This window comes from Agelaius tricolor, unplaced genomic scaffold, assembly GCF_023055355.1.
Source record: "Agelaius tricolor isolate 1412-34295 unplaced genomic scaffold, bAgeTri1.0.p SCAF_24, whole genome shotgun sequence".
NCBI classification, from domain to species: Eukaryota; Metazoa; Chordata; class Aves; order Passeriformes; family Icteridae; genus Agelaius; species Agelaius tricolor.
This window is the reverse complement of record NW_027269284.1, coordinates 6,390,962-6,412,706: the sequence shown is the minus strand read 5'-3', so window position 1 is coordinate 6,412,706 and position 21,745 is coordinate 6,390,962. Positions and strand designations below refer to the sequence as shown.

The following is a 21,745-nucleotide window of genomic DNA, read 5'->3' as shown; positions in this document are numbered from 1 at the left end:
GATAGATAATGGACAGATTTTATAATGGAAGATTTTATAATGGAAAAGAATATTCTATTAATGTGACGTTGGAAATTGAAAGAAGGGGGAGGAGGGGAGGTTTTACTACATCTACCAAGATGGGAGCTCATTCTCCAGGAACAGCTGTAAAATTTTTCTTTAAAACTGTAAAGTTCAGTATCAACATGAATTAGTATAGAGTTTTATATTTTTTCTCTTTACCTTCCTGTGAAATGATTTCCAACTCTCCAAAATATCTAATGCTGTGTTTGTTCTCCAGTTCCTGTGCACTTGTAGCCTGTATTTAGTTGATTGTTATTAACAATTTTGCTAAATTTCACAGCTGGTACACACCACATCATAGACTGAGAAACAGCAGGGAGTCAAATGTGAACCTTCAAGCATTTGTATGAATTTTAATTCTGAGTGTGAGAGAATGCATGATGAACTTTTTTTCCTTGCACTATGGAAAGATCTTCCTGTATTGTATCAAATGTCCTCTGTATTTCTACTGAAATGTATTTCCTGAATGTTATAAAATATTTGTATCTGTTTTGGGCTATGGGGATCTTTCAGAGGTTGTTTGAAGGATAAGATGACGTAGAAGAACCTAAATAATGGGATTTTTTCTGCCATTCACTTTTCAGAGGCCTTGCTCATTCAGACCAAGTATTGTACAATGATTGCAGGACTTGTAGGACACAAATCTGCAGATGCCAAGTGGGTTTGGAGCATAGGCAGGGGTTGGTTGTACTGGCACTTACCCATCAGTGTAGACATTTCTGAGAAAAGCAGAGGCAGTTTACTTGAAAGCATTGGCTGTAAACTGCACTTGTTCAGAAGCTACTTCATGAATTAAGTTATTAGTGTAGGAATAGACAAGCAAATAGACAGAAGTTACCTATGGTTCTTTTATGTGTGATGGCCTTGCTGTGAGTCAGCACCCTTAATCTTGTCTCTTCCCTTAGCTTGACTCAGTCTTTTGTTCTTCAGATGTCCCATCTGTTGTTAGTTATTTTTCATCTTTGTTATCCTGATTTCCAGCTCTGAGTTAAATATTGAAATTTTATTTCCTTCCTGTCCTACTTCAGGTCTAGTTTGTTTCCTTGCCACAGCCATCTCCAGTGACTTGTTCTCTCAATTCCCAGTTAATGTCTCCTTGTGACATCCTGTGACTATTCCCCCCCCGCCATTCCTTATTCCTTAATTTGTCACCTGCACTCTCACACTTCCTTTTTGGCTTCTCTCTCTTTGCTCAGTGAGTTCCAGTTCTTCCTGTGTCTCCTGGTTCTTTGCCAGGTTTATCTCTTCAATCTTCTTGCTCTGTTTTTACTGGTAGATTCCCAACAGTTGTCTATACTGCCAGAGGGATCTGTGGTAAGTGATAAATCATCTTGTGCCTCACTGCTTCAGTGGAGCTCCCTGTCTTGTGCTAGTCTTGTCCACCCACCACAGCACTTGGAATGACTGCTGGTTTATTCTGTAGCCCACAGCTCACCCACACACCTCTAGCACAAGGATGTGCTGCTTGCTGCTTGTCTGTGTATTTGGTGCTGTGCCAAAGTGCTCATGGTCCACACTCCCTGAAACATTTGCTGGAACAGGTGCTAAACATTCTGCTGGTCTTGTCATCGCTGCATTTACTGCTGAGGAATTTTGGTGTCAGTTGAAGCCTGTCACTGGCCTCTCTTCCACCTCCAGGAAGGGATCAAGCAAGCTGTCTGTATTTCACAGACAGCTCGTTTGTTCCAGAACAAGTTGGTATGGACAAGGTTTCTTGGAGACAAAATGGTGACTTTTCACTGCAGTATGGACTAGACTGTTTTAGAGCAAGGATCATCACCAGTGGATCTGCATATCTCAGTTTTGAAGAGAGCCCCTGCATCTTACCCTCCAGGCCTGTTGTTTCTCAGTCTTTATTAAGTTTATTTTTAATGGTCATGTTACTGCAGCTAACAATCTTTCTCAGTATTTGTATACATTTCAAATGGTACTCTAGCCAATTGAAGGAGGCGACCTGGTGTTGTGTGGAACACCTCTGGAACAGAAAGGAAGGAAACGAACAGGTCTGGCACAAGAGTGGCAGTACTTATATGAGAAAAAGAATGAAAGGAATTTTTCCTCATTTTAAAAGTAGTAAGGGAACTCTGACTTCAGTGTCAAAGGCAGTTTATCAATATTATATTTCTCTGTACTTGATGCAAAATGTAAATACAGGAACAGGCAAAATCTGGAATGTTCATAATCTAGTGCTGTGTTCATAGTCTAGGGCTGTGATTTGGGTTTGACAGAGATCTAACAATGTTTCTGAAATGTTAACAGAAGGTAGACAGAAAAGTGTGTTTTCACAATTTATACCTTTTGAAAAGATATATTGCTAAAATATTTAGAGTATTGTTAGCAATAAAGTTATTGATTTGTTTTTATTTATTTATATCAGTATCAAAACTTAGGTGTGAACTTGGAGAAACTCTATAATGTAATGATGGACCTTGCTCATGGCTTAAAGGTGAGAAAAAAACAATTTGCTCAGGAATAACTATGTAAGTATTGAATTAAAGAGAGTCAATGATGTATTTCTCATTCAAATTAGAATAATAGAATGCTTCAGTCCTTAGTGGTTTACATTGGCAGTCAACATTTAAAATAAATTGCCCGTCAAATTTGCCATTTTTTCTAGAAGAAGATGGTGTCAAGGTTAATCTTCAGGAGAAACTTTTTCTCTGCTACATTTAACTAAATTAAAATTCTGAGAACAGGAAAGGTTCAGAATATTGACTTTTCTTTTAGTACTTTAAATCTATATATTACTGTCTAAAAAGTGTTAAAAGAGGTAGAACATTTAGCTATTTTTTTCTATGTATTCCTTGCTTATGAAAACTCTCAGCATATCTTTTGTTCAAGGTTGTGTTAACCAAGCACTGGTCACATGCTGGGTGGGACAGGCTGCCCAGGGAGGTCGCTGATGGCCCATCCTGTCAGTGTTTGAGAGGCAATTGGACAGTGCCCTTATCATGTACTTTAAATTTCAGTCAGCCCTAAATTGACCAGGCAATGTGACTAGATAGTCATTGTAGGTCCCTTCCAAGTGAACTATTTTATTCTATTTTACCCCTTATTGCAGTCCAGAATGCTTCTCAAGAAATCTGTTGGGGTGTGTGAAAAGTAGATTTCCAGGTATAGAATCCAGGGATAGAATTTAGGGATACACCCAGGTTCTGGGAGAAGAGGCATCACAGTTTCCCAGGGATTGTTTTTGGGGTTGCTGGTAGCAGGTGTAGGGCTCAGACCACGAGGAGATGGAGCCATGTTAATGTGGGTATCAGCAGTGTGGTGAGCAGTCCATGAAGGGAGGCAGCAGGGAAACACCAAAGGCCCAGGAACACTGAAGCTGAGCCCACAAGAGGTTTTAGACAAGTCAGGTTGCTTCAGTGATTAGAAGAACATCAGACTTTCTGTTCTCTGTAAGTAGTTTGGGGACATGACCCTTTCAACTCTTATTTTCTCCCTAATGAAAACAAAATTATGAATTATGAATGGTTGCCTAATCGTTCAAGTGAACAAAAGAAAAAGGGTAACTGTGTGTCCTATTATCATGAAGCTTGCTTTAAAAATAAACTGTTTAGGAAAAAAATGTATATGTATTTCTTTACTAGCATTCTTATACAAAATAGTTACTACTGCAAAATTCCTATTCCACATAAAGAGAAGTGACAGCATTTAGAAACTATAATTTACACTAAGTAGTATTTCATGCCACTGACATGTGTTGTCATGTAAAAAGTGAAATACTGCTCACTGGGAAATACTGAAAAATGTATTTATAACTTACTTTACAGGCTCAAGGTTTGTGGAACTTATTTTGCACATTAGAGCTTCCACTTATCAAAATTCTGGCAGGTATGAAAAGTTCAGTTCAAAATATGAATCTTCACTATTTTCACACAGCTGCTGACTATGCTCAAGTGGAATGTAATTCCTCTGAATATGAAATGTTATCTTAGCCTCGTAACAGCTGTGTGAGATTGAGTTTCCATTTTATAGTCTAAGAAAAATATAAGATTGAAATTGTGAATTATAAATGTTCTTAACCTAAAATTGTATTTACAGTGATGGAAACACACAAAATATATGTGAACAAACAAGAACTGAAAAAAACATCAGAGATTCTAGGGGTAAATTTTGTATTAATTTTTTTTTCTTGAAAATTATATAGCATCATCTTTGTGCTTTTACTGAGAATAACTGATTAAAAAGAGAAGGAACTTTTGTCACTTTTTATGTAACAGTGTGATGTTTTTAGTATATCATTATAAAGGATTATATTTACATTTTAGGATACTTCCCTATTTATTTGCACAAGTAAAAGACACATTTGAGTCATCAGCCTTACCCCAGAACTGAAATTGCATTGCAAAATGCACAGGTCCTCTTGGGTTATGTGTTGTAGAGTAAAAATGACAATGACTCTTTCTGAACCTACGGTTTTCAGTACCCATCTTCCTGAGAAGTGATAGACTCCTCTTCCTCTTTTGATGAACAATACACTCTTTAAATGAGTGTTCTTTGATAAAAATAGCTGCAAGAGGATCCTATTTTGGAACATAAAATTTGACTAGATAATCATACTGGTCTGACAGATGACTAATTTATCAGAATAATTTGTATAGCTGTGTTTCTCACAGATCTCTATAGGCTTCAGTAACCTGAATTCTTTAACCACAAATGTTGGTACTTCTTACTACAATAAATCCCCTTCCCTGATCACAAAGCAATATAAATTAAGGAGTGTATAAGCAATCTACTCAACCAAATGTTGATAGCCAGCAATGATTACACAATATCAAGTACTCCATTTTTAAATAAAGGTCCAATATTCTCATTAACCTTGGAAGCAGCAGATATTGAAGAAAATAATAGTGCAAGCAGAATAATTTTGCTGTTGTAATTTATAGCTGCGGCTCAAAGAGCTTGAACAGGAAGCTCATGAGGCTGCTGGAGAACGATTCCTTCTGACCAGCAGCTGTCAGCTCCGAGAGGTATCATTTGTTCTGCTATTTCTACTTAAGGTGTATGTTCTAGAGGTTTATTGATACAGGAGAACTGTAAAGCATATATATCCTTACCACTTCTGACTTATTCTATATTAATTATTTTCTGGTTTTAATGAAGGACATATCAGTTTTTTGATAAATATGGCAATGTTGAATAATCCGTATTTGAATGTATGTACATAAATTATGCTTTTTTTTTAGTAGTGTCAGTGCTTCAATAGCTCAAAAATAAAGATTTTCAATTCTGTGTTGGTTCTCTTTGCTACAGTATGCTCTATTTACCTTGTAACCTGTTTTCTGTTTAAGTTCAAGCACCCAATAATTTTCCTTTCTATTTCAACACTTGAAACACTGAAAGATTTATTGTCTTTTTCTTACCTTAGGTACTATTTGATAAGTTAAAGCTGCATACGCTGTGTGAGAAACTTCACAGAACTGAAATACAACAGCTCGTATCCACCTCAGAAGTTGTGGTGAGACAGGGGAGGGTTTTAAAATCAGCTGTATGATTTAGCAAAACTTTTAAGTTATATTCCTGTGAAATCGTGATTTTTCTAGATTTTTTCTAATGATTGTGCTTTATTTTTGTATTGTACTATTTGTGCTACAGTTATTGTGCCAGAAAAGAGACTTGCACTGCATGGTGGGGAAAAACAAACCAGCTACTGAAGGTCTCACTTGAGCCTCCTTTTCTCCAGGCTAAACATCCCCAGCTCCTTCAGTTGTTCCTTATCAGACTTGTGCTCCAGACCCTTTTCCAGCTCAGCTGTGCTTCTCTGGACTTGCTCCAGCACCTCAATGTCCTTTTTGAAATGAAGGGTCCAAAACAGAGCACAATACTTACTGCTGAGTACAGGGTGACAGTCACTGCCCTGGTCCTGCTGGCCACAGCACTGCTGATCCAGGCCAGCTGCCATTGGCCTTCTTGGCCACCTGGGCACACCTGGCTCATGTTCAGCCACTCTCACCCAGCACCCCCAGGTCCTTTTCCATGGGGCCCTTTCCAGGCCCTCTGCCCCAGCCTGTGGCACTGCAGGGGTTGTTGTGACCCAGGGGCAGGACCCAGCACTCGGCCTTGTTGAACCTCAGAGCCTTGGGCCCACTGATCCAGCCTGTCCAGATCCCTCTGCTGAGCCTTCCTGCCCTCCAGCAGATCAACTCTTCCACCCAATTTGGTGTCATCTGCAAACTGACTGAGGGTGCTTTGATCCTGTTGTCAGATCATTAAAAAATCATTTTGTGAAGATAATAATAGCAATGGAGAGTCTTCTCAGAAGAGAAAAAGCCTCTGTGCAGCTGCACCTGTTTCTGATTTGGTGCCACGATTGAATTGCTCTAGTTTATATAGGAATTACAGTAAAGTGCACAACTCATTACTGAACATGAACATCTTTGGGGAAGGTAGAAGGGTAATATTTATTCTTAATATATTTCTTAAGAAGGAAATTCCACTTTTCAGTCACGTGTCTGAACTACCAAATATGATCTCCAGTAACCTCAACAGAATAACCATAAAACCCACACAGTACTCAAGGAGAAGGAGGTTTCATAGATCAGACATGTAATCTTGGAGGGTGACAGAGAGCCTTGGGAAGTGGGAGGCATCAGCAAAATAGAATTCATGTCACCTTTTTGTGGGAACATAGGATTTGTAGCTATAATCAAAGCAACGCTTTTATGTAGTCCAGTATTCTCTTTCCAAAACTGCTGAGATTTGGTTATTTAGAGAAAGGTAGGATGAAACTGCAGGAGATAAATAGTAGACAATAAATCTGAAGATATTAGTTTCTCCCTCAGAGCAAGAAAAAACCTTATATTTTAAATATATTTTTTAGTACAGTTACATCTGTTTTTCATCCTGGGCAATTGTAGTTCCAGAAGTTTTTTTGTTGTACTTATAAATATCCAATCTCAATTTAATGATAATTTAATTCTTTTTCTCAACAGAATTTTTGGCCATTTCCAATCAAAGTAATCAGGAATATGCTTTATTTTATTGGTTTTTAATTTGACAGTTTGAATTTCTCTTGAAGTTTTCCTGGAACTTTTATTAAGGCATGAACAGGAGAAATTCTCCTCTTGGATTGTGTGTATATAAATATGTACATGTGTATATATGTATTATTTTGTCTACTTCCATCATGTTCTTTCTTGCATTGGTGCTGTATAGCACAAAAAAACAAACAAAGGGCCATAAATAATACACACACATCACACCCCAGTGTTTTCAAAGTTGCTGTGGAAAAGTTTTTATGTCTATGTGTCTTTTTGTGTCTGGGACAGGAATGACAATGAAATGGGAAGGAATAACCTCCATCCTTCCTAATGAAAGCTTCCTTGGGCCTGGGCTGGGATTGCTTGAAGGGCATCATCCTTCTGCCAATGTTTTGTCCATTCAGCTTGTCAAGAAAATTTCTTCCTCCAAAATGGATTCTGTTAAAGTTTGTTTAATAATATAACTTCAAGAAAAATATGTCAGTAATTTTCATTCTTGACTTTGCAGCTAAATAAATTGCAAGATCTTCATCCCTTGCCTAAGATAATTTTAGAATACCGCCAGGTGAGCTGATATTTTTTTCACAGAAGGTAGTTGCATTGAAGCAAAATTTGGCAAGACAGATACCAAATTCATAGTTAAATAAATATGTTGGCTCTAGTGAAACTTCATTCAAATACTAATTTGAAGTCAGTATTCTTAAGAATTTTAAATTTTAATGGTTATAGTTGCTTGCTCCATGTTAGATTATAGCTAGCAAACAACTTGTACAACGTTGCAAAGACAATTGGAAAACTTGACTGTTAAATTTGTGTAGTGCTGTAAAACATACTTAGGGCAAAATGTCTATTGTTTGAGTTCTGAAGAAATGCTTTGCATAAAGTGAGAGATATAACTGTTTATGGGGAATTTTGGGATGACAAGCCTCCTGAAAATCCTAAATGATCTAGTTAGTCTGCTCCCACACTTAATCATTAGGTTGTCAATGAATGAGCTTCCAAGAACTAAAAAAACAAAAAAAAAGTTTAAAAGTTTGTGGGTTTGTGTTTGGTTTTGATTTTTTTTAAATTTGTTTGTGGTTTTTTGTGTGTGTGGTTTTCATGTAATTTATTGACCTGGGGACATAAGATATAAAATAATAAATTCCAGTAATTAATTTAATAATATCTGCAAAGCTCTGTCTTTAGATTACAACCAAGCACTTACCTAACTTACAGGAGTAGGTTAAGCTGTCAGTGAGTATAAATCCATTATTTACTTGGATAAAGCTGTCTTTAAAAAAAAAAGGCTACAAGCAGAATGCATTTGGAAATTAGGAGCTTTAATTTGAAAAATCCCTTATTTTTGTAAGTAAACATTTATCTTAAATTTTATGTATTTTAGGTTCATAAAATGAAATCAACTTATGTGGATGGACTACGAACATGCATGAGAAAGGTAGAAATATATAAAATAACTTGTAAAATCCTAAAAAGATGTGAAATTATTGCAGTGTTTACAGCTTAAGAACTTTTATACATGGAAAACTTAACAGTATTTCTTTTGTATTTTCTTGTTTTGATTGCAGTGAATTTTTATTACTGATACTTATATTAAATAAAATATAGTTCTACATCTTCATTCTTTATTTTTTTCTGTTTTTCACTTTACTTGATTACAGGGATTCATTTCCTCTACTTGGAATCAAACAGGAACTGTGACTGGCAGACTTTCGGCCAAACATCCTGTAAGTGAGGTTATTGGAAGATTTGCATTTTAATTGAAATGAAAAATTAATATTACTTGTACAAAATATGTAGTATCTTTAATACAGGAAATGTTTGTTTTCATGCAAATCTAGCAGGTGCTGTATTGTATCTAAATGGTGGACAGAAAAAGCTTATTAAATGGGGATTTTACTGTAGGACATCTGTTCTTAGGCATATTTTGTGGTGTCTGTGATTAGAATTAACATTGTTACCTGTAGTAGAGAAGTACAAGAGCCATGCATGTACCTTGGATATTTCTTGTCATGAATTCTGGTGTTCACTAAGCACTCCTTGTAAAGCATCAGTGAGCCCTGGAGAGTGGGTATTACAGAGAGGAAAGGAAGCTCTCTTCTTCTGGAATTTGGCTTCAGGCCTCATAGCAGCAAAGGGCTCAGCTGGCACTGCTGGTGCTCTGGAAGTCTTGCTTATATGTCTGTGACACCTGGGCTCTTTGTGCTTCCTCTCTTGTCTATGATGGTCTCCATGTACATGCCTGAAACGTGTTTTATTTGACTTTATGGACTGCTACAGGCTTGGGTTACTTTTTGTTTTTCTTTTTTTTTTTTTCCTTTCCAAAAGTGGCCTTTCAAGGGCTTACTTGAATGTGTTCTATGATCCCATTTTTCTTGGTGTTTATGATACCCACTGACCACTGGCAGTCAGTCAAAGGCCTTTGTGTTCCCCTCTTGTCACAACCCATGGCTGCATGGATGAGAGTGCAGGACCTGGTGTGGGACAAGACTGGGGCTGCAGAGCTCCAGGGGCTCGAGGCATAGGTGAGAGAAGAGCAGAATAAAAGTAGTGACTGTCCATCTGGGGAAAGTTTCTGTTTGGTTTAACCATGGCCTTTTCTGCCAAAGACCTACCCTCTGTCCCTGTGGGTGACTGGGGACAGATGCAGAGATGGGACTTGTCTCAATAAAGGCTCGAGGGAATCTGTGAGGCTGTTATCCTTTTAACTTGTGCCCCAAAGTGTTGTCAGTTCCTATCCACGCAGATTTGGGTACTGCTTATCTCTGTGCAGGACCCAGCCTTAAGCTTCACAGATACAAATGGGATTAGGAGGTTTCTGCAGGCTTGGAGAAAAGCCATGGTGTTCCACAGCTCTTTGTGGGAGCACAGATTTAACCTTAATTTGTGAGCACTTTGCATGGATGGCTGGTGTGGTTCCTGGCAAGTCCTGCCTGGAACGGTGACTTTGGGTTTCTGACAGGAACCTGTCCTGGGGAGTTCTCACCCTCACCACACTGGTGACTTCCTTAGCTTTTCTTTCACCTGTCTTCACAGTTCATGTTTCATTTGCATCTTCCTACCCTCATGGTACATATTTCCACACAATTTGTCATCAAACAATTTATAGGAAGTGCTTATGCTTTTTGCTGAGTAAAAATCAGTGTTTAGGATTCTGAATTAACAACAGAATGGGGAAGTGTTACTGCTGCTCTCGTTTCTCATGCACCCAGATGGGAAAAAGTGAGAGGAAGAGATGATCATGAAGGTCACAGTTTGCTGAATTCTCTGGAGTGATGCACAGGCATTTCCAAGTCAGAGCTGAACAAACAGCTGTCTTGAAAAACCACATACAACACAAAGTGACCTTAGGCCCATCATAGTAAAAAGGACATGAAATCTATTTTTCTTAAAAGTTGTTTTTCTTCAAAATAATGCTGCTAAAGTTAGCATCCAGGGTTGCCTAAGGCTGGCTTTTCCTTCTAAGGAAAAACATTGGCATGGCTTTTTTTGTTTGAAATGTTTATGGAACTTATACCATCTGTTTCTGAATAATTTATTGATATGGAAAGATATACTGCAGTGCCCAGTCACTTTGCTAAGTGTTAAAAGATTGGTAAGGTTCTTGCCAGAAATCATAAATATTGGAGATATTTTTATGGTTACTATGATATTATGTCAAATTTTAGCTGAATTTTTTGCTGAGGCAATTTATTTTTAACTGTTTTAAAATGCTTTAATAAGTGATTAAAGCAAAAGATAAGTGTGAATCACATTCTTTGAAAATTCAAATGGAAAAACATCCCATATTCTGCAGTGCTTCTGAGAGATTGGACTCCTAACAAAGATTTCTTGATCTTTCTTTTGTTTTGTAAAGAGGATGGATCTATCTGTCCTCTGCCCTTTAAGCCATTTAATGGAGTCCAAGAGGGATTTACTTGTAGGTTTGAGGGGAAATGACTAGACATTGGATACAGAGCAGAATTTCTTTTTTAGATAAACTCTGTCATCTTCTTTCAGACAGTTCCACATTTGATATATGGATGAGGTATATTTTTGGCTTTATGTGGGTTTTTCTCAATAGATAAGTTTATTCACATGAATTTTTATGACTTTTGTGTTGTAACAACTTAGAGGGGGTTTCTTAGCAGCACTTTACTTCAGTGGCTCTCCATGTGTTCATCTATTTTAGTTTAACTTTACACTTCATTTCTTCTCATTTGGTTTCTTCCTGTACAAAATGTGTGCTGTATAAATCATGTGTTTTTCACAAATAACTGTTAATGTATTTTTGCTAAACAATAACATGTATTATTGCATTTGATCTTGCAGTCTCCTGTTATTGCATTGTAGATGTCTATTTGCTACTTTTGGAAAACTTGAGTATCTGAAACCTAAAAGTAATTGTAAACCCTACAAATTATTTTCTAATGTATCCACATGCTAGTTTGTTGTGTTTTTTTTCTCTATGATGGATTGCTTATGACTGTTAGGGGAATTTAATTAGGTTTATTATTTGAATGTGTTATTTTCAAATTGTTTTTTGTATAAGTGTATTAGTCTTGTCTACATTAGGGTGCTTTTTGATTATATTACTCATAGATAACTTTTCTCTTATATATATTTATGACATTCATAAAAGCTTGTTTATGTTCTCCAAACCCACCTGGAAATATCTCTATTCAGTCTCCCATGTTTTAAAGCAGAAATAAGTTGACACAAATGGAAAAGCATAAACCCAATTAAGACCAAGCCCCTTTCAGAATGAAAAGAGAGAAATACTAACTTGAGATATAAAGATTGCATAAAATTAGATGTTATAATTTGGTTTAAGATGTAAATTTCAGTGCTAGAATCAGATATTCTGTGTTAAGGTTTCTTTACTCCAGGCTTCTGCAGCAGAGAGAACTGAAATGCTGCTAATGAGTTTATGCTTCTCTACTTCAGAAGATGTTTGTGTCATTAAATTGAAAAGCACAAAGTGGTGGGCTTCAGGGAGCATTTCCTTCCTTTAGTAACAAAAAGTTATGCTGAAGATAAATAAAAAATTTTCACCTTCTTGGAGAAAGTGGGGAAAAAAAGTAATCCTGCCTTTCCTCAGGAAAAATACTTTTATAGCTTGTCCAAGCAGGCAAAGAAATGAAATAATATAACCTATCAGTCAAAGAAACATGTTAGCCTATAATTTGGAAATCAGGAATGTAATTTTGAAAGGGAAACTAATTAGGGCATATTAAATGTTAACATGCTTAAGGAATGATCATAAAGAACCTGAAATATTGCATATATCTCAATCTCTTCAACAGATAGAAGATTTTCTGGTAGTGAATGCACAATAGAGAATTGCATGCTTGTTTATTAGAAAATGAGTGTTGCAAGTAGTGTTTGGAATATGAATAATGAATTTAGCATCTGGTTTTCATTCTAAGGGGAGAGACTCCCTTGAAGTAGAGGCCCCTCTGAGCAATTGCCATCCAAAATGAGTCTGTTCTCTCAATTAACTTAGCAAACCAGTATTTCTGATTAGCCATACTGTATCCGTGTTATTTCCCCTCTGGGCTGTTTTTTGGAGTGAAAAATGTTCTAATTTTCTCTGAGATAAAATGGAAATGTGGTTTTGGCATAGTTTTGGGATTCTGGACAGTGTGGATGGGATGCTGCTTGTTTGTCTCCCTTTTGTAGCACAATCCCAATAGGTTTTCCATTTTGGCATCCCCACATGTGCACTCCCAGCAGGATGGTCTGACAGAATTGTGCTACCAAAGCTGTTGTGGCAGCTCCAAATTTCAGGCATTTTGTCCAAGGCTTTATTAAGGCTGCAGGCTGATGTGTGCTACCATAAATATTCTTTTTGGAAGTTTGAAGTCTGTGGTTACAATTGGATTCCAGCAGAAACAGGATGTTCTGCAAGGTGTTCCAATAGTGATGTGATTCTGTGCTGTCTTGTTTTATCCCTGCCCCTTTCTTTCACAGCTTTTAGAAGGTTTGGCAGAGGCTGGTGCAATGTGAGGAATCAGACACCAAGTCTGGGAGCAGGAATATGCTTGCATTTTGTTGGGTTTTTTTTTAACCCCCTCCGCAGAATGCGCCAAGGCCTTGGCTGCTTTTGAAACTGCACTGATAGGAATAAGATTTTTGTAAACTTGCTTTCCAAAACATTTGCTTTCCAAATACACTGTCCAACTGAGAAGATTATTTACTTAAAATGAAGAAATGATATGGGCCTTAGTTTTTCATTGATCTTGGAGTGTGTTTTCTATTTTTTTTTGAAGTATGTTTATTGGAAAGCACTGGGGATAGAGGCATGTCAGACACATTACAGGTTCATATAACACATCTTGTCTAAAGCTTCTATAATGTCATCTAGGCTAACAAAATCAGTTTTTGGTAAGTATTCCCTAATGTGGGCTTTGCTTATAACGAGGGTGGGTTAGCAGATATGAGAATGTGTCTGTTCTTTCTTGGGCCTTTGAATTAAAGCAATTTAATGTTGTATTTTCTAGTCAGTACAAACCCCTGTCACTCAGATGAGCTGATGTGCTGTTAGAGAAAGCCAGAGTGTGCTTGCTGATTGTTGTGGTTGATTGGTGTTCTCTGAGCATCTTTTGCATTCGGAGCATATTTTTGTGCCATATTTCTTTTCAGTATGTTTATTCCAATACTCTTGAGTCATATGGTGGTTATTACTGCACTAATAGCACTAAAATAGTATCTCATTTTATGAGTAGAGTTATGATGTTTTTATAGCCACTTTTGTTGTTGCTTTGTTTTGGTTTTTTTTTTTAAGTAATCTTAATGAAGGCCTCAAGAAACTACATTTACAGTGTTGGAGACAGAAGTTCTCTATTTCCTCTTCCTCACTCATCACAGCTGAAGTTCTATGTACAGTTTAAGTACAGGAAAATTGTAAAAATGAGTGAATGGGCATGTTGACAAGACTTTGGTCCAATGACATTTCCAGGATGAAATTTTACACTACCTTAACATTGCAATAGAAAGTTCTTAGGTATTAGTGTGGCAGTTGTAGTGTGGAAAGTCACTGTTGGTCACATTGTAACACTCACATCTGATGCTCCAGAACATCATTATCTTGGTTTATTACCAGAATGCAGAAACAAGGTTTGCTCTTTGTTCTCTCAGCATCCTTTTCTATGATATATGCACATCTTTGGCATTCTTTGTTCTAGTGCTCCTGATTTGTGTAGATTCATTTACCTCATGGTGAGTGGGTGTATCCAATACATGGACAACATTTTATAGCATAATTTGGCTCACTAAAGCTTGTAGCATCATCTGGGCTGTCATTCTTTAAAACAAGCAGTTCAATCCTGTCCTCTTCTGTTTGGGATCATCTTTGCATATATAATTGTTCTGTGTATTATTTAAAGAAAGGTAATGTGCAGCTGGTATAAATCTGCTTCCTTGCAGTAATAGCATAAAAGATACTTGCATTTTGTTTATGCAGGATAAGGTAGTCTGTCGTTATTTCTTCTACAAACTAAACATAAGCACAGAAATAAACAGAGCAATGAAAATTGGCTGCTCAGAAATGAAAGATTCTATACAACTTGGAAAAATATCAGCCAGAGTATTTTTAGCACATTATGAAATATTGATATGGAGGCTGAAATGTTCCTTCACCGTCCTTTAGTTTCTGGCAAAAGAAATTCTCACAGAAGCTTAGATTTGTAGAAATGGGAAAAAAACTGTTCCTCTAAAATCTTCCTATGCTTGAGAGATGACAGCACTGCATACTTCCACTTGTTTCTTTAAAATTAGAAGCTAATATATTTCAATCCAGTATATATAAATTAAATTGTCAGCACTGAGCATTTACTTCTATTGAGTGGGCATTGCTAAGGTTGTTGATTATATGCTGATTAATTTTATCCTTTAAATGACCTTTGCCAGTGATCTTTTGGGAGTGCTCCAGGTAAAAGCCAAAGCTGTGATCATGTTTTAGAAATTCATCTTGGAATAAAGCTACTGCCACTGCCAGGTTATTTTTCTCTATAATATGATTGGAGCACAGAACTAACGAGAATCAGAATTAAAATCATCCTTGCTAAAAAGCTTGTTTTGATTAATGTAGCTTTTACTACCTTACAGATTCAAAGGTGTTTTAATGTAAAGTAATTATAGTAATATCTATTACTGGAAGTATTCTGTTACATGAGTTAGTCTATGCACTATGGGGTGTTTCTTGGAATTTTATTAAGTCTGATTCCATGTAATCTAAGAATAGTTTAAGAGCAATATTAGCATGGAGTTCAGCTTGCAAGAAACAATTAGTGTCATTCACTGATGTCTGTAATAGTCATTGTTCTGCTGCTGCTTATCCATTCATATTTCAACTCCTGTCTGGGCACTTCTCTTGTGCCTGAGGCTGGCATGTGCAGCATCCCCTGATGTCCCCACTGGTCACAGTCACTGGGCCTCTGTAAGCTCTCAGGAGTTGCATGGAGCCCATGTCCTGCTGAGGTAATTTTACTGTCCTCATCCATAAGACATAAGATTGCTGAATCTTCAGCAATGTGCACAAATACATATGTGATCCTTATATTAAATATCTCTGTGTCTATTTGTTATTACGTTTTCTGTTGGAACTTCTTGTGAATTGATTAAGATTTTAGAAATTCTGCCTGATGGTTTTTTTGGTTTTCATATGAAGCACTCCATTAGAGGGAGTTTTAGACATACACTGTAGGAACTACTCAGAGCTTGGAGACTTATGTTCTGATAGGACATTTAAAATAAAAATCTCAGACACACAAATTATGTCTTGTCTTACAAGCTCTCAAAAGGGGGAAGTGTTACTATATTTCTCTGATGGCTGCATTCCTGTTTGCAAGGACAAAATACAGTCTTAACTCCATCTCAGCATAGATTTCATGTTTGAATAGAGCAAAAGTATTTAAATAGTTTATTTTGCTCTGTAGTGTTCTTCTACTGTACAACTGTCTTCCAATTTGTATCTCGGAAAAAATTAAAATATCTGAGAGGACTGACAAGAGCAGAAATGAAGAATGATTAAAAATGGTTTATAGGGGAAGATCAAAGGTTACATAGATTGAAAGAGACTTCTTGTCTTGGATGGACCAGGTTTCACACAGTGATGATTTTCCAAAGCTTTGTCATTGGCATTCCAAAGAAATTCAGGAAAATTATCTCAGTAGCTCTACATTCCTATTATATTCATCTTTCTCTGCTGACAATCATTTTTATTTCTGTGTCATTAATTTTCCATTAAGTGGAAAATTTGCCCATTCTTTATTTCCTCAGCAACCTTTCATAAAGCCTCAGGAAACTTTGTGCAGAGTTTTGGATATGGATGTGCTCTCTCAAGTTGGGAACAACAGTGGAAAAAAACAGTGGTTTGGATAACAGTTGCTGAAGATGGACAGAACAGGACAGAGCTCATCTTGCTGTCACCCCTGTGGCCTTGCTGTCCATAGTTCTTCTGTCCCAGCATGACCATCCACTGGCTCTGACTCTTGGGAATTTACAGTTAAGGGCCACCTCTGTAAAGTCAGGGACTGTCCTTTCCTCACTGGAAGCAAACAGACATTACTTAGGTTTCCTTAACTCCTTCAACCAGCCTCCTGTTCACAGCCTTTTAAGAGGAATTCCCTGCTAACATATGGTCAGTAAATTCCTCAATATGTGGAACAATCTTGTTTGAGATGCTAAATTTTACCCTTTTCATAAAACAACTGTTCCATCTTTGCTTTTAACAGTAAATGCTCCAACCTGGAAATCTTGTAATTTTTTGTGTGGTTAGAGGCCTGGTATTTGTATCTATGGACAATATTCCCTTGACACTGTTTGCTTTAAAGCTATAATATGCAGCTAATCTAAAACTATACAATATTTACTATCTCCAGCTGCCACTCAAGGAGTTATCTCTAAGCCTTAGCACTGTTTTTTTCCACCAAAACCAAGTCATATCTCCTTGGGGTTCATCCCAGAGTTTGATCTTCCCATATTAATGAATATTACTGTAACAGAGCTAGTATTCTGTGTATAATTTTCTTTCAGGAAAATAAAATTAAATAAGTAATAAAATATAGTCAGTTTGTATATGGGAAACAAGCAGTCTTTTTCTCTTGAAAGATACAAAGAGCTGTATATATACAAACTTCCTTGCTTGCTGTGCTAAGGTGAAAATTTGTTACAGAACACAGATTTTAATCAAATCAGTGAGTAATTTATTTTTTTCATTTTAAAAATAACTCATCAAAACCTTTTTCATGTGCTGCTAAATCTTTATTACCTGAGATCATTGTCAGGTCTAAATTTCAAGGAATATGGCAGAAAGATAATGAGTTGTAGAAAATCAAACACTATTCTTAGAGCCTACTCTCTGAAGTAAGAAGTCACGAATTTTGGTTGCCCTTTTTTCCTTCCTTATGTTCACATCTTTCAAAGCTGATTAAGCTTGTGGGAATGGGATGAATAACTTCTAAGTTTCCCACTTGTCTGATGTCTAAAAAATCTTGATAATTCTTTGCTGCTGGTAAAGCAAGAGGGTAGTGCCTTACCTTCGATTGATTATTCTCTGCTGAGAAGTGTAAACTAGTACCAAAAATGAAGGAATCCTTTTCCAGAAGTCTGTGTGATTCTGTGGTTTTTGACAAGGAAAGGAAAATAGATGTCCTTAATTTTCCCCAAGCCACTAGATGGCGATTGCAGACAAGCCAAAGTTTGCTAAGGAATTGCTGTACCCATCCATACCAGGCTGGCATTGCTATGGTGACTTTGTTCATGTTCCTATTTTCTGTGTTTATTGAGATCCATGACATATTTTAAAAATTAGATCTTCAGACTGTCTTGAAATTGTGTTTCATATAGAAGTCATAAAAATAGCTGTTTATTCCTTTAGAACTATTAATTAATGCTAGTGTGGGCAATAATTAAATGTGGCAATTTTCCAAAAGGTTTTTTTAAATTCTTTGTGCTGTGTAATTTCTCATGAGTGAGTTGCTTCCAGCTTTGGAGGTGCCAGATAAATTGAGTGAGTTTGATGTTGTGAGTGGCCTTAGGACTCAGTCTTTTCATTCTGCATTGCAAAGATGCTCTCTAGGCAAGGTGCAGTTTTCCTTGCTAGTTCTCCAATACCTCTGGCCTTTAACAATGGAGCAAGTGAAGTGTTGATGGTCGAGGAAGCAGTTCACTGAACCTGTGCTTAAATTTCTTCTCAAACTGATTAAATGAGATATGAGAGCACAATTTATCACCAGGTGTGGTCCCATTTAGAACAATGAAAGACAACTGAAAAAGAAGGAAAAGGAGTGAGAAAATTTTGAAGAAGCAAATAAACCAGAGGGAAGAGTAAAGAATAACAAGAATTAAAAAAAAAGGGCAATTGGAAATTAAAAAAAAAAAAGGCAGATAAAAATGTGTAATGTAAAGCTCAAAGGAGTTGTCACCCAACTATCTATTAGCATTGTAATGAAGTCTGGTCTTACAGACCAAAGTCTTGCTCCTGCTCTAAAAGTATTACAGTGCTAGTCATCAAACACATGCTGTGGATTTAAAAGCTTACTTTGTGTTTCATTGTGTAGAGCTGAGTTGGTGTTCAAAGAGAATAGTTGTGGCCTAATTATTCTAATAAACTTTCTGGAGAAGAAGTTGCTAATAGAAATCGCAGGAACTTTTGACTTGTAATGCTTCAGTTTTTGCTGGAGTGCTACATTTCATGAGATAAACTAGAATTTTGCTGCTCTGAACTTTTTCCAAATGGAAAAGAAAATCTGTGTATTTCTCAAGTATGAGGAAATAATTGGTTTCCTTAAGCAACATCTATTAGAGCTATTAAATCTTAAAAGATCACAGTCCCAGTAAATGTTATTGTTTACAAGAAATGCAACTAGCTTTTGCTCTTTGTTGGCACTGGTAGCCACTGTAAAACAATAATTAATTCCTTTATTTTGCTCTGGTGATTGGCACTGTGCCTCACTAACAGCAGGTGGGTTGGTCACCACATCAAAGGACATGTACATAACTTTACCTGTCCAACTCCTTCCTTCTATCTGTTTGGTCTAACTCCTTGGCTATTTTTTAACTTCCCTTGTGACACATCCATCCTGTATACATTTATAAATGGGTATTCTTATCTTAGTAGGAAGTTTTGTCTCTGTTCTTATTTTTAAGTAAGCTCTTAGAACAGTGAGGGAATTAGAATCAAATGCCCACAGAATAGTCAGCAGCCACCTCTGTGCATGCCCATTTATTTCAGTAACTACCTGTTACATTGCTTTGTTCCCCTCCCTGCAGTTTGTAGGGCTTCAGAATGACATATTCCATAAAGCTTTAGAAATGCAGATCTGGGTAATTATAGATTAGTGAGCCATTTTCCAGTAAAAAAAAAAAAAGCTTATAACTATTGATGCCTTTGTATACAGACATGGATGTGTATTCTGAGAGTCACTAGGGTTGACTGAGGTTACTTGTTCAAAATAACAATTTATGCTATTAATAATAATGTAAATGGGGAGGAGGAGAGATGTAGGGGTTAGCTGAATCCCTATAAAAAACTGAAAGGGGAATCAGAGTATAGGAAATACAAACAACAACCCTACTTGATGTAGAGTAAGAATTAAAATGCACCACCAGCCTCTGTGATTAGGTGAAATCTAACTTCACTGACTTCAAAGGTAATTTATCCAATATATGTCTGTATACTGTAGTCCTTGGAAGGAACTGAAATAATATACTGGTTTTAATCTAGGAAGGAATGAAAATATCAGTGGCAAATGAAGATACAGAATTTTGGTTACCAGAAATAGAAAGCTCAACAGAGTTGAACTGACTGAGAAGAAACTCATAAAACTGGGGAACTGCTTGTTTGATTTTGATTAGGGATTGTTTCATTGGTAATTCTACTCTCCTTGCATATAGTGACTTTCCTTATGGATTAGAGCATTGCTTATTGAGGCTTGAAGCTGTGTTTGTGAAGCTTCAGCCAAAATCCTTCAGTTCTGAGCCTCCTTGCCAGGACTGCTGGAGATTGTCTATTGAGGATTTGAATATCTCCAAGGGTAGAGCTTCAGAACTTCTCTGGGCAGCCTGTTCCAGTGTTTGACCACTGACACAGCAGAAAAGTTTTTCCTACATTCCAGTGGAATTTCCTGTAATGGTTTCTGATTATCACCTCTTGTCCTGTCATTGGGCATCAGTGAGAAGAACCTGGCTTCATCCTCTTTACATGCTCCCATCAGGCACCCCAAGGAGAGGACAAGGATCAGTCTCTGCCTGCTGGTGATGCTCTTCCTGATGCTGTTGGCCTTCCTGAGTACAAAGCTCATTGCTGGCTCACCTTCAGCTTGTTGATCACCATGATCCACAGGTTATGTTCTGCAGAGCTCTTTCCAGACTGAGAACCCTGTGGGACCCTGACAGCCTGTGTCTCCAGCTGCCTGAGGTCCCTCTGAATCACTCATCTGCCATGTCAAGCACTGCTCAGGGTTTTGGATTGCCTGCCATCTTGCTGAGGTTGCATCGGTCCTGTGATCCAGGTCACAGATGGGGCTGCTGGGCCTTATTTGCCCCTGGGCTGCTCCAGCAGTGACTGATCTCGAGCTGTGTGACTGACCTCCAGCTGTGTGACTGACCTCCAGCTGTGTGACTGCACCTTTGTGCCACTCCCCAAAGCCCTTTGGAGCTGCAGTTCAGCTGGGTTTCAGTCCACCTCACTGTCCACTTATCTAACTTGTACTTCAGCAGCTTCTCTGAGGCTTTTATGAGTGAGTGTTTTGAAAGCCTTGCTGGAGTCAAGGTAAACAACATCTGCTGCTCTCCCTGCATCCACAGAGCTGCTTACTGCATTGCACAAGGTGTCACTGCTTAAACATGATTTCCCCATTCTAAATCCATGGTGACTACCCCAGATCATCTACTTGACTTTAATATGTTTGCAGATGTTTTCTAGGTTTATTTGTGCCATCATCTTCCTGGGAACTGAGGAGAAGCTCATTGGCCTGTAGTTTTCTGCATCTTCCTTTTTATCCTTGTGGAAGATAATAGTGACAGGTGCTTTCTTCAGAAATCTCCTCTGATCATCACAGCCTTTCAGACCTATTGAATCTGGGATTTGGGCTTCATCTATCCTTCTATCAGTTGAAAGCTAATTTTGGATTACAGTGTTGTTTTTATATGTTTTTAATTTTTTTTAAAAATAATGCTAGGACTTTCTTGTTAATTATGTACTAGAATAGCTTAATCTTTTTTTTTTTTAACCCTTACTCAGAAACAGTAAAGAGAGGTATTATAATAGTTAACTTTCACAACCATCTTTTCCACCACACCTTTTCAAGCATTCCTTCTTGTCTGTTGAAACATGATTTTTCAGAGAGGGCAATTTTGTTTCTTTGTATGTTCTAACAAGATGTGGATACCCTTTTTTAACAATAGGGCATAACATTCACATCTCAGATTGGATGATCTGTGAAGTTTTTGCAGAAAGACTTGAAATGTACACATAAAAACAAAACTACAGGTTATATTATGTAGCCCAAAGTGGTGGTGGTCATGTGCCCAAGCCACATTAATTTTCCACTTTTGATACAGGAAAAGAGTCACCTGACTCAAGCAGAGGAAATCTTGATATTTAGAAGACTCTTGTGAGATTGTCTCCTTATTTCTCTATTCCTTTAAATATCTGGATTAAATGAATTTAATAAAATTTGATCTAAATATTAGAATACCTCACCTTCAGG

General features: G+C 37.2%; 1 protein-coding gene across 1 annotated transcript in view; it reads left to right on the top strand.

The window, feature by feature from the left end:
• POLN (DNA polymerase nu) overlaps positions 1-21,745 on the top strand; it is a 91,145-nt gene that overhangs the window by 12,533 nt on the left and 56,867 nt on the right. The window contains exons 7-14 of the mRNA XM_071447389.1: positions 2,441-2,509; positions 3,840-3,900; positions 4,111-4,175; positions 4,956-5,039; positions 5,438-5,527; positions 7,558-7,614; positions 8,434-8,487; positions 8,711-8,776. Of these exons, the coding sequence (XP_071303490.1) occupies positions 2,441-2,509; positions 3,840-3,900; positions 4,111-4,175; positions 4,956-5,039; positions 5,438-5,527; positions 7,558-7,614; positions 8,434-8,487; positions 8,711-8,776 (546 nt within the window). The remainder of the gene's footprint in view (positions 1-2,440; positions 2,510-3,839; positions 3,901-4,110; positions 4,176-4,955; positions 5,040-5,437; positions 5,528-7,557; positions 7,615-8,433; positions 8,488-8,710; positions 8,777-21,745) is intronic.